Source organism: Physeter macrocephalus, chromosome 14, assembly GCF_002837175.3.
Source record: "Physeter macrocephalus isolate SW-GA chromosome 14, ASM283717v5, whole genome shotgun sequence".
NCBI lineage: Eukaryota > Metazoa > Chordata > Mammalia > Artiodactyla > Physeteridae > Physeter > Physeter macrocephalus.
In genome coordinates this window covers 67,069,743-67,086,472 of record NC_041227.1, presented here as the reverse complement: position 1 = coordinate 67,086,472, position 16,730 = coordinate 67,069,743, and the positions used below count along the sequence as shown (strand labels likewise).

Sequence of the window (16,730 nt, the reverse complement as noted above, 5' to 3'; positions counted from 1 at the left end):
GGAGTACGCACCCAGCAAACTTAGAACATCACTTTCTTTTAAATATCTGAAAGTTAAAAAAAGAAAAGCACTGGCATTTTCTCTTCCTGCCACTTGCAAGCTGGACACAGGAGACTAGACAGAGCGCCCAGCACTGACATCTTTACGGTGCTATGTGCTGCAGCATCAGTCACCGTGACCTCTGGGAGGGGCCCGAGATATGGGGAATAGAGGTTGCCTCTGGGCCATGGAACTGGCCGAGCAAGGGACAGGGGCAATAGGAAGACTTTCCCTTAGATGCTTTTTTGCACCTTTTAAATTTCCTGCGACGTACATGTATTTGCTATTCCAAAGAACAAATTATTAATTTTTTAAAGGTATTGAAAATGAAGACAATTGCCACATGTTCAGTTCTTGCTTTTTGCCCGGCACCACGCTAAGTGTATTGTGTGTATAATCTTATTTAAACGAAACAGTGTACAGGCTGGAGAAGCAGAAAGGCCTGGGTTCAAAGCTTAATCACTTACAGCTTCATGATCGTGGGCAGCTCACCTAACATCTACTTTGATTTCCTCGTCTGTAAAATGGGGATAATAATAGTACTTACCTTGGTACGATGTTTTAAGGATCACATGTAAATATGATCCTTACTCTTCGAAAGGGCTCCAAAACATCAGCTATTACTGTTTCCATTGTTACTAGTCGTAGTAGTAGTAATACCACTACGAAGTAAATATTATTGCCATTTAAAGAAAAAGAAGCAAGAAAGGAGGGCTTTGAAATCCCCAGCTCTAGAGACCCAGGTTCTGGTCTTGACTCTCTAGCCTTGGGCATCTTACCCGCCTTCTCTGAGAGTCATTTTTTTCTGCCCCCTGTAGAATGGGAGTGGAGGGCCTGGATAATTCGTATTATTCTTATTTTGCCAGCAAAAGAAACTGAGTCTGCCTCTCTTTAGCAAATTTTTGAAAAGAAATTTGTTGCAAGTCTTTTGAGTAGCTGGCATATTCACTGTCACCCAGGCCAAAAGAGGACAGGTCCCATGAGCAAGTTGGGGTTCTGGGTAGCATCCTGGGATGCATGAATACCGAGAGTTTGGTCTTCTTTCTGGGGGGCGGAGGGTGCAGTGTTTGTTGGTTGATTGGTTGGTTAGTTGGTTTGTCATCTTGTCATTCTGCTGGAGGTATCCAGTCCAGGAAAGGAAGGCTGATGGACCAACCTAACTAGGAGGGCCAGGCACCTTGGTGCCAGTTCCACTAAGATGCCCCAGTGGGGCAGGGAGGGAATTTTCCCTGAAGAAATTTGTGGTTGTTACTGAAAGAAAGGCAGGGTAGATGTGAGATAGCCAGGAAACACAACCTGTCTGTCGGGTCGGACTGAGTGGTTTCTGAGCCCACTTAAAGATCAGCAGCTATGGGACCTTGAGGGAAACAGGTCATGGCCACCTGGACGCTCTGGCCTTGCATCCCTTGCTCTGCTCCCTGCTTCAAGTCTCTAGGCTCCCGTGCATGCTGCTGAGGCTTGGACCAGCCCTTGCTAAACCTCTCCCGTCCGCCTTGTGCACAAAGCAGTGGCATTTTGGAAGCCTACTGTACAGAGCAGAGCATACCAGGGCCGATAAAAAGAATCACTGGATTTAATGGGGACAAATTCTGATGATTGCTCTCCCCTTTTCTCTGTTTAGCAGAGGCTGATGAGCATTGCCATGTGATAGCAGTGAGGACTTTGGCCGGGGGTTTTGGTGGGTTTCATTTTGGGGTTTTTTTTTTTGTTTTTTTTTTTTTAATTTTGGGCCCTGAGGCAGCTGTCTCACCCTGGGCTGCTAGATCTCTGGGCCCAGCTGTGGGTGAGCTGGATTCCCCCTGCTGCCCAGGCCTGGGGTCTCTCTGATAGTCGCCCTATGAACCACGCCTGGGGCCACCAGAACACACTGCCTCTCAGAACCATTCAGTTTCACTGGGGTCTCGGGCATCCCTCATTGAACCCTCACATGAACCTCGGGATGACTTTCCCCACCTGATAAATGAGAAAACCAAGTCTCAGGGAGGATGAGTGACTCGTCCACGCCACATTGCTGTGGAATGGTGGGGCTCGGCTGAAAGCTGAGGACAAGATACCCAAAAGCAGAGTCTGGGTTTGAAAGAGAAGTTGCTTCAGTGGAGGTGAATGAGGGGCGTGCGGGGGGCTGTATGAGTGCCCCGTGTTCAGTGCACACCGTCCTTCCTGCCCTGCCCACCCCATCTCTCTCATCGCCCCCCCGCAGGCCAAGGCTTCAAGTTAGCTCCAAATTTATATGCCCAGCCCTGCCTGCTTCCGAGTTCCTGACTTGAATGTCAGCTTCCGCTCAACATCTCAGACTTCAGAGACCTGAAACCTGAGTGTTGATTCCCTGGCCCACGCCCACATCTCTTCCTCCTCAGCTCAGTAAACGGCATCCTCATCCGCTCAGCTGCCAAGCCCACCACCTAAGAGTCTTCCTTGGTTGCCCCACGCCCCTTCCCCTTCCAACACATCCGGAAGTCCTATTGATTCCACCTCCAACAGGGAGCCTGGATCTGGCCCCTTCTCTCCATTTCCACTGGTTCTTCCCAAGTCTGATCAGCTGATCCCTCTCACTGGAACTATTAAGTGGTCTCCTCTCTCATTCCTTTCTTCCGTCTTGCCCCCATCCACTCCATTTTCCACTCTGTATCCAAAGGGATCTTTAACAAATGTCAGCTTGCAGCCCTCCCCTGCTTAAAGCCCCTGCCGTGACTTTCTGGGGAAAACTGGATGCCTCTCTGTGGCCCCGGAGGCTGTCTGTGAACTGACCTCCAGCTCCCTCTCCGCCTGCCTCCCATACCAGGGCTCCCTTCTTCTCCTCTGACCTGCCAAGCTCGTTCTCACCTGTGGGTTCGGCACTTGCCGCCCCCTCTGCCCAGAGCATCCCTCCTCCAGATGTTCACGTGGCTCCTTCCTTTCTCGTCACTCAGATTTCAGCCCAGGTTTCACTTTCTCAGCAAGACCTTCCCGGACTCTACAAGCTGGAGGAGTCCTGTTCCCTCCCTCCCTCTCTACGCCAGTCTCTATCACATCAGCTTTTTTCATTTTCTTCAGACCACTTCCCACTATCAAAAGTGATTTTGTTCACTTGTTTCTGATCTGTCTCCTCCCACCAACCTGTAAGTTCTTGTCTGTCCTATTCACACTATATCCCTAGCACATAGAGCAATACATTTTTGAACTTTTAAAAATAAATAATTATAGGCTCACAGGAAATTGTTTTTAAAAAAACAGTGCAGAAAAGAGAAGAACAATAGAGAAAAATCAACAAAGCCCAAAGTTGTTTTTTTGGATCAACAAAATGAACAAACCTTTAGCTAGACTGAGCAAGAAAGAAAAAGGGGGAAATATTCAAATTACTAAAATTAGGAATGAAAAAGGGGCCATCACTACCAAACTAATAGAAATAAAAAGGATTACAAGGGAATATTATGAACAGTTTTATGCCAACAAATTAGATATCCCAGATGAAATGGACAAATTCCTAGAAAGACACAAATTACCAAAACTGAATCAAGAAGAAATAGAAAATCTGAATAGACCTATAGCAAGAAAAGAGATTGAATTAGTAATCAATAAAAAACTTCCCACAAAGAAAAGCCTGGGACCAGATGGCGTCACTGGTGAATCTTACCAAATATTTAAAGAATTAGCACCAAGCCTTCACAAACTGTTCTAAAATATAGAAGAAGAGAGAACACTTCCCAACTCATTCTCTGAGGCCAGTATTACCCTGATACCAAAACCAGAAAAAGCCATCACAAGAAAACTACAGACCAGTATCCCTTATGAATATAGATGTAAAAATCCTCAAGAAAACATTAACAAATCAAATCTAGCACTTTATAAAAAGATTTATATATCAAGACCTAATGACGTTTATTCCAGGAATGCAAAGTTGTTCAACATGTGGAAATTAATCAACAGAATACAACATAGTAATAGAATAAAGGAGGAAATAACCACATGATGTCTTAATAGACGCAGAAAAGGCATTTGATAAAATTCAACATTCTTTCATGATAATACATCAACAAACCAAGAATAGAAGGAAACATCCTCAGTCTGATAAAGGGCATCTATGAAAACCCACAGCTAACATCATACTGAATGGTGGAAGACTGAAAGCTTTCCCTCTAAGACCAGGAATGGGAAAAGGACGCCTCCTTTCATCACTTCCATTCAGCGTTGTACTGGAGATTCTACCCAAGGAAGTTAAGCTAGAAAATGAAATAAGAGGTTGGAAAGGAAGAACTAAACTATATTTGCAGGTGAAACGATCTTATATACAGAAAATCTTAAAGAATTCACAGAAGTTACTGGTAAAGCTAACATCGAGTTCAGCAAGCTTGGAGAATAAAAGATCAATATACAGAAATCAGTAGTATTCCTATACACTAGCAATGAACCATCTGAAAAGGAAATTAAGAAAATTTCCATTTATAATAGTTTGATGCTATTTAAGAATAAAATACTTAAGAATAGACTTCACCAAATAAGTGAAAGACTTGTACACTGAAAAGTACAAAATATTGTTGACAGAAATTAAAGAAGACATAAATGATGAAAGATGAAAAGATACATGTGTTCATGGATTGGAAGACTTAATACCATTGATATGGCAGTGTGCTCCCAAATTATCTACAGATTCAAGGTAATTCTACTGCCTTTTTTGTGGAAATTGACAAGCTGGTTCTAAAGTGTATAATGGAAGTTCAAAGAACCCAGAAGAGCCAAAACAATGTTGGAAAAGAACAAAGTTGGAGGACTCACACTTTGAGTGAGTCCAGTTTCAAAACTTACTACCAAGCCACAGTAATTACGACTGTGTGGTTCTGGCATAAGGATAGACATATAGATCAATGGAATGGGATTGAGAGTCCAGAAATAGATTCATACATCTATAGTCAATTGATTTTTAACAAGGATGCCAATACCATTTGATGAGGAAAGAATAGTTTCTTTTCAACAAATGGTATTGGAACAACTGGATTTCCACATGCAAAAGAATGAAACTGGACTCCTACACACCATTTACAAAAACTAACTCAATGGATCAAATACCTTGAAACTTTTATAGTGTTAAGGCTATAAAACTCTTAGAAGAAAACATAGGTGTAAATCTTCATAGCCTGGAATTTTTCAATGGAGTTTTAGATATGACATCCAAAGCATAAACAACAAAAGAAAAAAATAGGTAAATCAGACCTCATCAAAATTTTTAAACAAACAAAAAATTTTAAACATTTTTGCTTCAAAGAACATTATCAAGAAAGTAAAAAGATAACCTACAAAAAAGGAGAAAATATTTGCAAATCATGTATAAGGATCTTGTATCCAGAATATATGAAGAAAAGGACTCAGACTCAACAACAAAAAGACAAACAACCCAGTGAAAATATGGCCAAAGTACTCTGAATAGACATTTCTCCAGAGATGATATACAAATGGCCAACAAGCACATGAAAAGATGCTCAACATCATTAGCCATTAGGGAAATGCTAATCAAAACCATAAAGTCATATACTTCATACCCATTAGGATGTTATAATTTCTTTAAAAAAAGAAAGCAGAAAAAACAAGTATTGGTGAACAACATATGGAAAAATTGGAATCATTATACCTTGCTCGTGGGAATGTAAAAGTAAAATGGTATGGCCATTGTGCAAAGTAGTCTGGCAGTTCCTTAAAAAGTTAAATGTAGAGTTACCACATGACCTAGCAATTCCACCTCTAGGTGTATACCCAAGAGGATTGAAAACATATGTTCACACAAGGACCTGTACACGAATGTTCATACCAGTATTATTCATAATGGCCAAAAGGTGGAAACAACCCAAATGGCCATCAACTGATGAATGGATAAACAAGATGTGGTCTGTCCATACAATGGAATCTTCAGTCATAAAAAGGAATTAAGTACTGATACATGCAACAACATGGATAAACTTGAAAGCATTATGCTGGATGACGGAAGTCAGACATAGGGATCATATACTGTATGATAGCATTTATATGAAATGTCCAGAATGAGTGAATCCATAGAGACAGAAAGTAGACTAGAGGTTGCCAGAGACTGGGGGAATGTGGGGAATGGGGAGTGACTGCTAAAGGGTACATGGTTTCTTTTGGGGGTGATAAAAATAGAAAAAGATAGTGGTGATGGTTGCACCACTTTGTGACTATACTAGAAAACCACTGACTCGTACACTTTAAAGAGGTGATTTTATGTATGTGAATTATATCTCAATTTTTTAAAAAGTATAGAGAGGTCCCATGTGCCTTTGCCCAGCTTCCCCCAATGGTAACATCCTATGTGACCATAGTACATTATCAAAACTAGGAAGGTGACATTGGTATAATGTGCAGATCTTCATACGTGTGTGTGTGTGTGTGTGTGTGTAAGTTCTTTTCAGTTTTGTCACAAGTAGATTTGTGGAACCACCACCACATCAAGATGCAGAACAGCTCCATCACCTCAAAGGAATTCCCTCATGCGACCCTTTCTAGCCACCCCTCCCCACACCTGTCCCTAACCCAGACAGTGACCAACCTATTCTCTATACTTTTTGTCGTTTCAAGAATGCTACATGGAATCATACTATATGTAACCTTTTTGAGACTGACTTTTTCCCACTCAGTATAATGCCCTGGACACCTAACCAAATTGTTGTATCAAGAGTTTGTTCCTTTTTAAGGTGATAACTTATTAAATCGGGGCTACTTCTGAGGTCAGTCCAGCATCTCCCTGGGGGTGTGCGGATCTGTGTTAGGTTAAAGCTGGAGAAAGCACCTATGTTAGGAGTTAGAAAGTTACCTCCTGAGAGAGGCCTTCTTCTCTGACCATCCATTCTAAAATAGTCCTTCCAGTGGCCATTAATAATTCTCTCATATTTTCTTCATTGAATTTATTCCCCCACCCCCAGCCCCGCTTGATTTTTTTTTTTTCTTGGCAGTGTTACTTGTTTGCCTCCCCTCCTGGCACAGAGCTGGGATCTGCTGGGCCAGGCTCCCCCCGCACTCGGTATTTGTTGAGCAAGTGGGTGGCAGATGCCGTTGGCGCCTCCCGCAGTCCCTCGCCCTTCCCACTTTGGTCCCTGCTGGCTGCTCTTCCTACCTGCCAGCACACACATTTCTCCGATGGAGGATCTGTTTTCTGGCCTCCAGGGCCCACTTTGCCTCCCCTGCAACAGGCCCAAACTGGTGGGGAACTGAGCCCCCAGGAGCAGCCCTGAACCTACACTGATGGGAACTGGGGTGTGGATACCCCAGCTCCCTTGTCCCGGTAGTGGAGTCACCCTGAGGCGTGTTCCACACCGGCTTCCAGGTTCCCTGGTGGCGTGGAGCTCACAGGTGTGCCTAGCCTGGTAACTCTCTTTATGGAATGCCTCTCCCCCTCTCACTTCCCCACCCTCCAACTGGTGTTTCCTTCACTGTCTAAATCAACTCCTTACACTTGCCTTGCCTCAGGGTCTGCTCCTGGGGGAATCCAAACCAACACGGAACGAACGAACGAATGAATGAATGAATGAATGAATGAATGAAAAACCTAGGTGTAAATCCTCACTCCATCACTCAAACCACACCTCTTGCCTCAGGGTCTGCTCCTGGGGGAATCCAAACCAACACGGAACGAACGAATGAATGAATGAATGAATGAATGAATGAAAAACCTAGGTGTAAATCCTCACTCCATCACTTGGGCAAACCACACCTTTGCTGGACTCTGGTCTTCCTTCGGGGACACGGGTGTTACTGCAGTACTCACCTTCCAGGGCTTGGAGAGAACCCAGTGAGATAACGGCAGTGCCCAGGTGCCCTGATTCTTGTTCTGCCATTTTGATTACCACCTGTGATGGGCAGGTGCAGCAGACGCTCTCCTGCTGGCCTGGCACCTGGAGGTTTGCCCAGTGTGCCTTGGGTCAGCCCTTGGCAGCTTCCTGGCAGCCTTCCTCTCGGGGACGCTGTCTGTGAAAAGGAAACATCAGAATGCCCAGTTGCTAATGAGGCCCTGAGTTACCCACAGGTTAATGTTCTCCGACTTTGAACACCACGACTCCCACTTAGCCCTCCCCTTATCCCTCCCGCTGACGGAAATGTGATGGGAAATCAATTACAGTCCCCTCGCTTGTGTCTGAGGGTCAGCCTTCAGTCTCTGCCTTTGTCAAGCAGCCTCAGCGACCCATTTTAGGCTCCAATGAAGAGAAGGAATGAGACTCCCCTGCTGGATTTGAGACGTGCTATCTTTGACCCCTCGCAGCTGCCCAGAGCACTAAAAGTTCTCGCAGAGCTTGAGAAACTTGCCAGACTAAGTCAGAACCCCTTGAACTCATCTCTCCCCCTTAACAAAGCAGCCTCCTCCCTCCTGAAAGGCACCATTGTCACTGGGACAAGCCACCTCTGTCCTCCGCGCAGCTGGAGCCTGAGCCTCACGTCTCCTGGGGGCCAGCAGACCCCAGAGGCAGGCACGGTCCTGGGGATGGGAGCCCATGGAGACGCTCTCAAATACAGGGCGATGCTCCTTTTAGATAAAAGGAACAACTTCAGCCAGTGTCAGAGATACAGGTTGCTTATTGGCAGATGGGACTTGTGACTGTTCAGCCCCTAAGCAGGGACCCTAAACTCATGCCTGCAGGGGCCGGGCAGAAGCACACCCAGGGAGGTGAGGTGGGTGTAGAACAGTAGGGAATGGTGAAGACTGGGGCACCGGAGAGCACCCGCCCTGGCCGCCAGAGCAGTGTACTCAGCTCCAGCCAACGGCTGTCAGGGACCCCGTGTTGCCGTGTCTCCTAAGTCTGTAGACAAGCCAGACATCTAGCTCTGAGGGGGAGAGGATATCTCCATGTTTAAGTCTTGGCAACGAATTTGCCTTTAAAAAAAAAAACACTTCATGAGCTAGACAAAATAGCTCTGCCGGCCAGATCAGTTTAGTCTCTTCTTTAAAGTTTCAGTGAGAGGACAGATATTAGGAGGTACATTTCACTTATCTGTTCATTTCTTCATTCAACGATTGTTCAAAAAATTCAATTCAAAGATTTTTTTTTGTCATTTACCAGGTGCCAGGGAACTGTGCTGAACACTAAGGGTTCCGGAATGAATTAGAAGAGCTTGCAGCTGAGTGTGCGTGTGTGTGTGTGTGTGTGTGTGTGTGTGTGTGTGTGTGTGTGCGCGCGCGCGCGCGCATGCGTGTGTTGGTGGGGGGGGTGACATAGACAGGAAGACAGGTACTTGTGGATCTGAGTGTGTGTGTGTGTGTGTGTGTGTGTGTGTGTGTGTGTGTGTGTGTGTGTGCGCGCGCATGCGTGTGTTGGTGGGGGGGGTGACATAGACAGGAAGACAGGTACTTGTGGGACACTGAGTAAATTATAACCTCAGGTGTTGCAAGGAGCCATGGGCGCCTGGAGAAGGGAGTGATTGTGTCAAGGGAAGGGGTGACAGTGGGGGAGACAGCACATCTGAGCTGAAGTTCCCAGGGGGAGAAGGGCAGGAGAGTACTGCACTCAGAGGCCCAGCCTGTGCAAAGGCACAGAGGCCGAGCCAGCATGGACATATTTGGGAACAACTGTGCGTTTTGTCCAGACAGAGAGCAGAAGAGGTACCCAAAGAGACGAGAGAGGAGGTGACCAGCGCTGAGAAAAGTCCCCTGATTTCACTTTTTCCCATCTGCATCCCAAGCACTCATGATACGAAATTTTGTTGGTGCAAATGAAAATGACAGCAAGGCTCCCCTGCTCCTCTGCCTCTTTGGCCTTGAGAATGGCCTTGGCAGCCTCGCTGGCAGGCGGAAACTGCACACAGGGGTCCCAAGGCTTGGAAACCCTGAAAGGGAACAGAATATATCCTAAGGCTCAGTGCCATGGCCCCGTCCCAACAAACGCCTGAGCCAGTTTCTTTCTTTTCTATTTTTAAATTTTTAAAATTCTACAGGGTTTTACAAAAGAAAATCAAAGGCTCTGTCTGCCAGGTTAATCAAATAGCGCAAGTCATGGCTCTTTTCCTGTCCTTCTCCTCCAGTCTCTCTCCCCAACAAAGCCGATTAGGTTGATTAAAATAAAGCCCGCTGCATTTTAAATTTGGTCTGGATGGCAGGGGCAGAGAGCCCCATGTGACAGCTTTGTGGCGGGGACGAGGGTCAGCAGCTTGCTCCAAAATGCGGTCCAGATGGGGTGAGATCTAAGACCCCACCCAGGATGAAGTAGAGAAGGTGGGTGGCTTCCCACCCTCATCCTCCCCTGGTTTCCATAGTCACTGCCCGCTTACTTTGGGGTAAGGCAGAATTGTGCTAACAATAACAACTTCCTTCTCTTGCTGGCGTTTCAGGGCAAGAAAGACCCTTCCTTGTGGACGTGCCCCTTCCGCCCGCCGCTCCAGCTCCTTTTTGTTATCCGCAACACGAGACAGCTGCGTGACTTTGGTCTAACCAAGATCAAGGTTTGGAATTACTGCACGGCTGACGGCGTAAGTAACGGGCTCTGGTTCCTGGCTGGGCATTTGGCTGATGGAAGCACTTAGTGCTTTCCCATAGCCTGATTCCCGAAGTTGCAAAATGGGGACCAGGAGGCCCCGTTGCCCTTCCTCCTGGGTGTAGCAAGCACCTGCTGGGGGATTTCACTTCGCGTTGTCAGAGCCCCCAGGAGCAGAGCCTCCGCTGAAGGTTTGGGAAGTAGAATCAGGTCACCTTTTGGGGGAACCGGAGAAATACGAACCGAGGCGCAGTTTTAACAGATAAGGAAACAGACACACAGAGAGGTTACGTAACGTGGCCCAAGTCACACAGCCAGTGAGCGTCAGAGTGAGAATTTGAAATCCTGCAGTCAGACTCCAGGCCCACTGGCTTAGCCAGCGCTTCTCAAACCGTATCCACAACAACTTGCCTGGGATCTTGCTAAAAAGCGGCTTCTAATCCAGCGGGTCTAGGGCGGGGCCCAAGATTCCGCACGTCTAACCAGCTCCCACATGTACCAGTGCCCCTGGTGTGTGCACCCCACTCTAAACAGCCAAGCTCTTAACCTCTGTGCTCTTCAGCCCCTCTGGTTCCAGAACCCCTCCCCTCCTTCCTACCCTCATACCACTACCCAGGCCCTCATCCTTGCTTTCTTCTCCGGGTTGTTTTTCACATATTCATATGCATTTATTCCTCCATTCAACCTTGATTATTGAGCACATCCTAGGTACCATCAGGCTTCATGATCAATTCTGAGGACACTGATGTAAAGACACAGTCCATGCCTTGGAGGTACTCCTTGTCTAAAAGCTGGCAGACAAGTAAATGTGGAAGTATGGGGCAGTGTGATGAAGGCCTTGATGAAGCTGAACCCAGAGAGCCAAGGGTTTCAAACAGAAGCCCCGGGGCCTCGGCAGGGAACGCAGTGAGCAAGGAGGGACAGGACTCCCTCAGCCTATATCTTGGTTTCCCCTCTTACGATAGAAAAGGGAGCAAAACTTGTTCCACTTTCTTTTCTAATCTGCTATAAGGGAAGCAATAGTACAAGCGAGATGATAAATGGGAACCAATCCTCGGCCTCAATATTGTTAGAGAGGCGCTAGGGCCTGGTGGGGAACGCGGCAGACTGGCAAGCACATGGCCCAGGTAAAGGGCAGGGCATTTTTCAGCTTTAACTAATGGTTGATATGGAGCAATGCCAGCCAGTGCTGCTAGATTTTCTGAACATTCCCAGAGAGCTGGGAATCTGGATTTTGAGATGAGCTATTCTGTTTGCAAATGTCAGTAGCTAATTTCACTTCTTTTGAAGCCACCCTACAGTTCAAACCAAACTCATCTTTGGGCTGGAGCTAGCCTTTCCCAGTCTGCAGCCGCTGGAGCCTCGAGGAGGGAGCCCGCCTCAGGCTGGGAGAGGTCAGGGAAGGTACCTGAAAGAGCGCATACCTGAGCTCTAGTGGAAAGAGAAGCACTGAGCCGGACAGAAAAGGGAAAGCCTCTCCAGGTGGAGGGAGCTTCAGGGGCAAAAGCGTGGAGGTGTGGAAGAGTACAGCCTCCTAATCGCTCTCCCTGACCCCAGGCCCAAGCCTCCAGTCTGTCTCCAGCAGCCACTGGGAGGTCTGATCACGACTCTACTGTTTCAAGCCCTCAAAGGCTCCCCTTGATCCAGAGAATCCAGGACAGAGGGCCCCTAATCCCTGTGCGTCAAGCCTGCCTGTCTCTTGGCACCCGCCCCTTGACCACGCCACCCTCCAGAGTGCCAGCTGCTCGTGGCTCTCCACCGCCCTCCCTGGTAGGCGCACCTTTAGTCCCTGGCCCCTCCCATCTCACTCAACTCAAAATGCTTGCCTCTGCCTCATATTCCTGGGAAACCCAGACATCCCTTTCTCCAGGATGCTTGCCTGACCCCCTGACCCTTGTGCACTTCTGGACCTCATGAACTGGTTCTATCACCCCTGTACCAGGATGGGCACTTGTCCCCATCACACTGTGGGCCTCTTGGGAGCAGGGCCTGAGTCGTCTCCACCACTGCTCTGTTCCAAGTAGAAGTACATGGTTGTCGAATGAATGAATGAGTTCACTCCCCCAAGAGCCCATAAGCAATTGTCTCATCCTTCTTGAGATCTAGATGAGAGACTGAGAATAGGAGGGGTTAGGATGCTTGCCCAAGGTCATACCGCAGGTTAGAGGCCAACTGGGGCTCAACCAGGAGACTCCGTGCCTCCTCCCACCTTGCCGTCCTCCCCTCCTGCACCTCTTCTGGCTGGTTCTCCACCCACCCACTCACCCAGCCGTCCCTCCAGCTCCCGAATAACCATCTGCTAGGCTCTGGGGATCTGGAGGCTAACATGGCAGACGCGGTCCCAGCCGGCTCTGTTCACACACGATGCTGCCCCAGAGAAGTAACAAAAAGCTTTCTCTGATTTCTGTGTTTTGATTTTTTTTTCAAACAAATGCCTAAAGTTTAACTTTGAGAAAAAGTCCAAACTATTGGAACAAATGAGAAAGTTCCTGTGGGCGTGTCAGCCTCCCCTGGCCGGGGTGTGCGGAGGGGCTGTCCTCTAGGCCCCGGATGCAGCCCCGGGCCCCATGTAGCTGCAGCGCGTTCCCAGCATCTAGGGCTGGGTCCTCTCCTTCTCCAGTTCGCCCGGCACTTCCTGGCAGGTGGTCACCAGCATCTTCTGGAATGGTTAATGAAACAGCGCTGGCTGCCCAAGCCCTTGCCCTGTAGCTCGGCCCTGTCATCGACTATATGATAACTCAGGCCAAGGAAAGCAGATTTTATGTGCTGTATTACAAAGAAGATAAGCTTCGTCCCTTTTGGCTAAGGCCTGCCTTTCTTCTTTAACATGCACTCGGCCTTCCCTGTGTGCTGAGAATAGAAAAGGAGCAGGACATCAGGGCGTCACTGCTGTTGCGGGCGCTTTGGGGAGCAGCCGGCTGCGGGGATTAGAGACTTGAGGTGTTTCTACACAGAGGAGTGGGTGGAGGACCGCAGTCTCCGGCAGGGCCACCACTTATGTAACGCACACCTATCTGCTGACAGAATTTTCCGGGGACAGAAAGCGCAAACAAATGCAGCTGCAGGTTGGTTTCATTTAATATTCTCCAGAGGATGCTATTACTGTGTGTTTTAGAGGAGATAAAATGAGAGTTTATAGGAAATATAGCTCAGCCCAGTAGACACGGCTTGTTAAGACGGTGTTTTGTGTCTGGGAATTCAAGGAAGCAAAGTTCAATGTGAGGCGCTGATCCAACCAAGGCTTATTTATAGCATAAGAAAAGAAGGTGCTAGAAGAAAAGGAGTCTCTTATTGGAAAATCTGCTGCCCGTTTAATCCTCAGGCTAACTTGGATGGGTTCCTTCCCCCTCGTTAGGTGATGCGGTAAGCGTGAACCGGCCTGGAGGAGAGGACTTCCGGGCAGGGTAAGGAGACGGAGGCTAGCGTCCGTCCACGCAGGCACACAGGGCAGCCCGCAGATGTGGGTACTCCTCACAGCTGCCGTTTACCCAATGCTGCATGCATCAGGCAGGCGTGAAGCCCCCACTGAGCGCTCCGTAAACATTTGATGCCTTCACAAATAACTGAACAAATGAATCATCTCAATTAACCTCCCAACCATCCTGCAAGGTGGATGTTGTCAGGCCCCACGTTGTAGATAAAGAAGCTGGGGCTTAGGATAAAAAGATCCTATGGGACAAACAGCTGCGTCTCTTTTGCCAACTCTGCTTGGAAATGGCTGCCTGGAGTGCTGTCTTGAGAAGGATTTAGAACTTTCCTTCTGGTTCATCCAGGAAAGGGTGTGTGATTGATCAGCGATGCCTGTCTTGGGCTCAGGAGGAGGATGCGATAATATGTTTGTCACATTTTGTGATGTTTCCCCAGATTAAATGACTGGCCCAGCTAGTGAGGAGTAAGGGACCGAGGTGGGAAGGGAACATGGGGGCTGTGGGTTTCCCTGCGGTTTTTCTCGGCATTGCTTCCCCTGCAGAGCGACATCTGCTAGGAGAAAGGAATCAATGGTCTCCCTCCTCTAGGATGTAATAACCCATCCAAAAAGTGGGCTTTCAGCTGCTCGCCACGGTCCGTCTGTTTTCAGTTATAATAAGCACATTCGTCATCTACGTGGCACCATTCCATCACCATTTTCACCTGCAGCGTCACCATGCAGATGCCACCTCCAGCCTGGTCACAACAGCAAGTGAGGCAGGACCCAGTGATGTATTTTATGCATGGAAATGGCGCTCACTAAGTAGGTTTTGAATTAATTAATTAATTAATGTTCGATTTCCCCAGTGGTGTATTTCTTTTCTTTTTTTTTTTTTTTATCTTTTTATTTTATATTGGAGTATAGTTGATTAACAACGTTGTGACAGTTTCAGGTATACAGCAAAGTGATTCAGTTATACATATACATATAACTGGGCTCCCCTGGTGGCGCAGTGGTTGAGAGTCCGCCTGCCGATGCAGGGGACACGGGTTCGTGCCCCGGTCCGGGAACGGGAGGGGCCACGGCAGTGAGAGGCCCATACCGAAAAAAAAAAAAAACAAAAAAACATATACATATAACTATTCTTTTTCAAATTCTTTTCCCATTTAGGTTGTTATGTAATATTGAGCAGAGTTCCCTGTGCTATACAGCAGGTCCTTGTTGGTTATCCATTTTAAAAATAGCAGTGTGTACATGTCAATCCCAAACTCCAGTGGTATATTTCTGTGACTTGTCATGGTGATCCAGGCCAGGACTGCCCAATAGACCTTCTGATGATATTAACATGCTCTGTCTGCCCTGTCTAGGGCAGTAGCCACTAGCCCCAGGTGGCCACTGAGAACTTGAATTGTGGCTCCTGTAACTGAGAGACTGCATTTTACAATTTATTTCATTTTACTATTAATGTAATTGTCCACATGTGGCTGGTAACTACATATTGGACCATAAGGGTCTTGGTGCTCAGGGAACCATGCTGAACAAATAGACAAGGTCCTGTTCATACAGCCCTGTCCCTTCTCATGAGGAAGGGACAAAAAAAAAAAAAAGGGCACAAGTGAATAGTGTCATTTCAGGTAATGCTAAGTGTTCTGAAGATGATAAAATCAGGCAACAGGAGAGAGGCAGGAGGAGAAAGAGGCAGGGCTGCTCTGGACAGGTGATCAGAGGCCTTCCCCGACCTGGATGTTGTGAAGGAGCAGCCACGCTAACATCAGTGGGAAGAGAATTCCCAGCAGGGGGCACAGCAAGAGCAAAGGCAGGAACAACCAGTTTAGGCAGAGACTGAGCTGGTGAACAGAGGAGAGGGTAAGGGGAGGTCCCAGGGGTAGGTGGGAACCAGGTCGTGTGGGCCTTACTGGTTTGGAGGCAGGATAGGGGGATGGTCAGAGCCAGCCCAGCTGAGGCAAACCCTGGCTCCTCCTCTTCCTAGCCATGTGACCTTGGGCGTGTTACTTTATGCCTCTATGCCTCTGTTTCCTCATCTGGAAAATGGGGTGATTATTGTTCGGTTAATACGTATGAAGTGCTCGGAATGATTCCTGGCCTTTCTGAGCACTATACAAAGGTCAGCTCTTAGTATCATTATTGGAGGGTTTTGGGCAAAGGGTGATACAATCTGATTGAGGAATTTAGAAGATCACTCAGGCTGCTGTTTGGAGAAGGGATCAGAGGAAAGAGGGGGCCCCAAGAGGAGACTCTTAGCATAGTCTAGCTCGGTGGCTTGGATGAGGGTCACAGTGCTTCTGGAGTGCACCGTGGGTAGATTCAATTCTTCCCAGGGCAATATTTGTATTTTCAGGACGGCCTCTTTTTTTGGCAGGGGAGCGGGCAGGGGTGGATTTTCAAATGAATACAAGTGAAGAGATTAGTTCAATAACGACCTATGTACCTTTCACCAGCTTCATTAATTATCTTCATTCTGCCATTTTTGTTCCATCTCTTCCCCTAACATTTAAAAATAAATTGTAGCTATCATATCATTTCACTCATAAATTTTTTGTATGCATCTCTAACAGATAAGGAGTTTGTTTTTATATAATCCCAATGCCACTATCATACCTGACAATAATTAATTATTATGCTGTAATACCCAGTCCATATTCAAATATCCTTGATTGCCCCCCAATTGTTTTTTTAATAGTTGATTTGTTTGGATCAGGATACAAACCGAGGCCAAACATGGCAATGGCTTTGAAGTCAAAGATGTGACCTTCAGGGCTTCCCTGGTGGCACAGCGGTTGAGAGTCCGCCTGCCGATGCAGGGGACACGGGTTCGTGCC

The 16,730-nt window shown here is 47.2% G+C and overlaps 1 protein-coding gene across 1 annotated transcript in view; it reads left to right on the top strand.

Annotated features, from left to right (window-relative positions):
• KATNIP (katanin interacting protein) overlaps positions 1-16,730 on the top strand; it is a 176,864-nt gene that overhangs the window by 101,096 nt on the left and 59,038 nt on the right. The window contains exon 13 of the mRNA XM_055089749.1: positions 10,339-10,476. Coding sequence (XP_054945724.1) covers positions 10,339-10,476 — 138 coding nt within the window. The remainder of the gene's footprint in view (positions 1-10,338; positions 10,477-16,730) is intronic.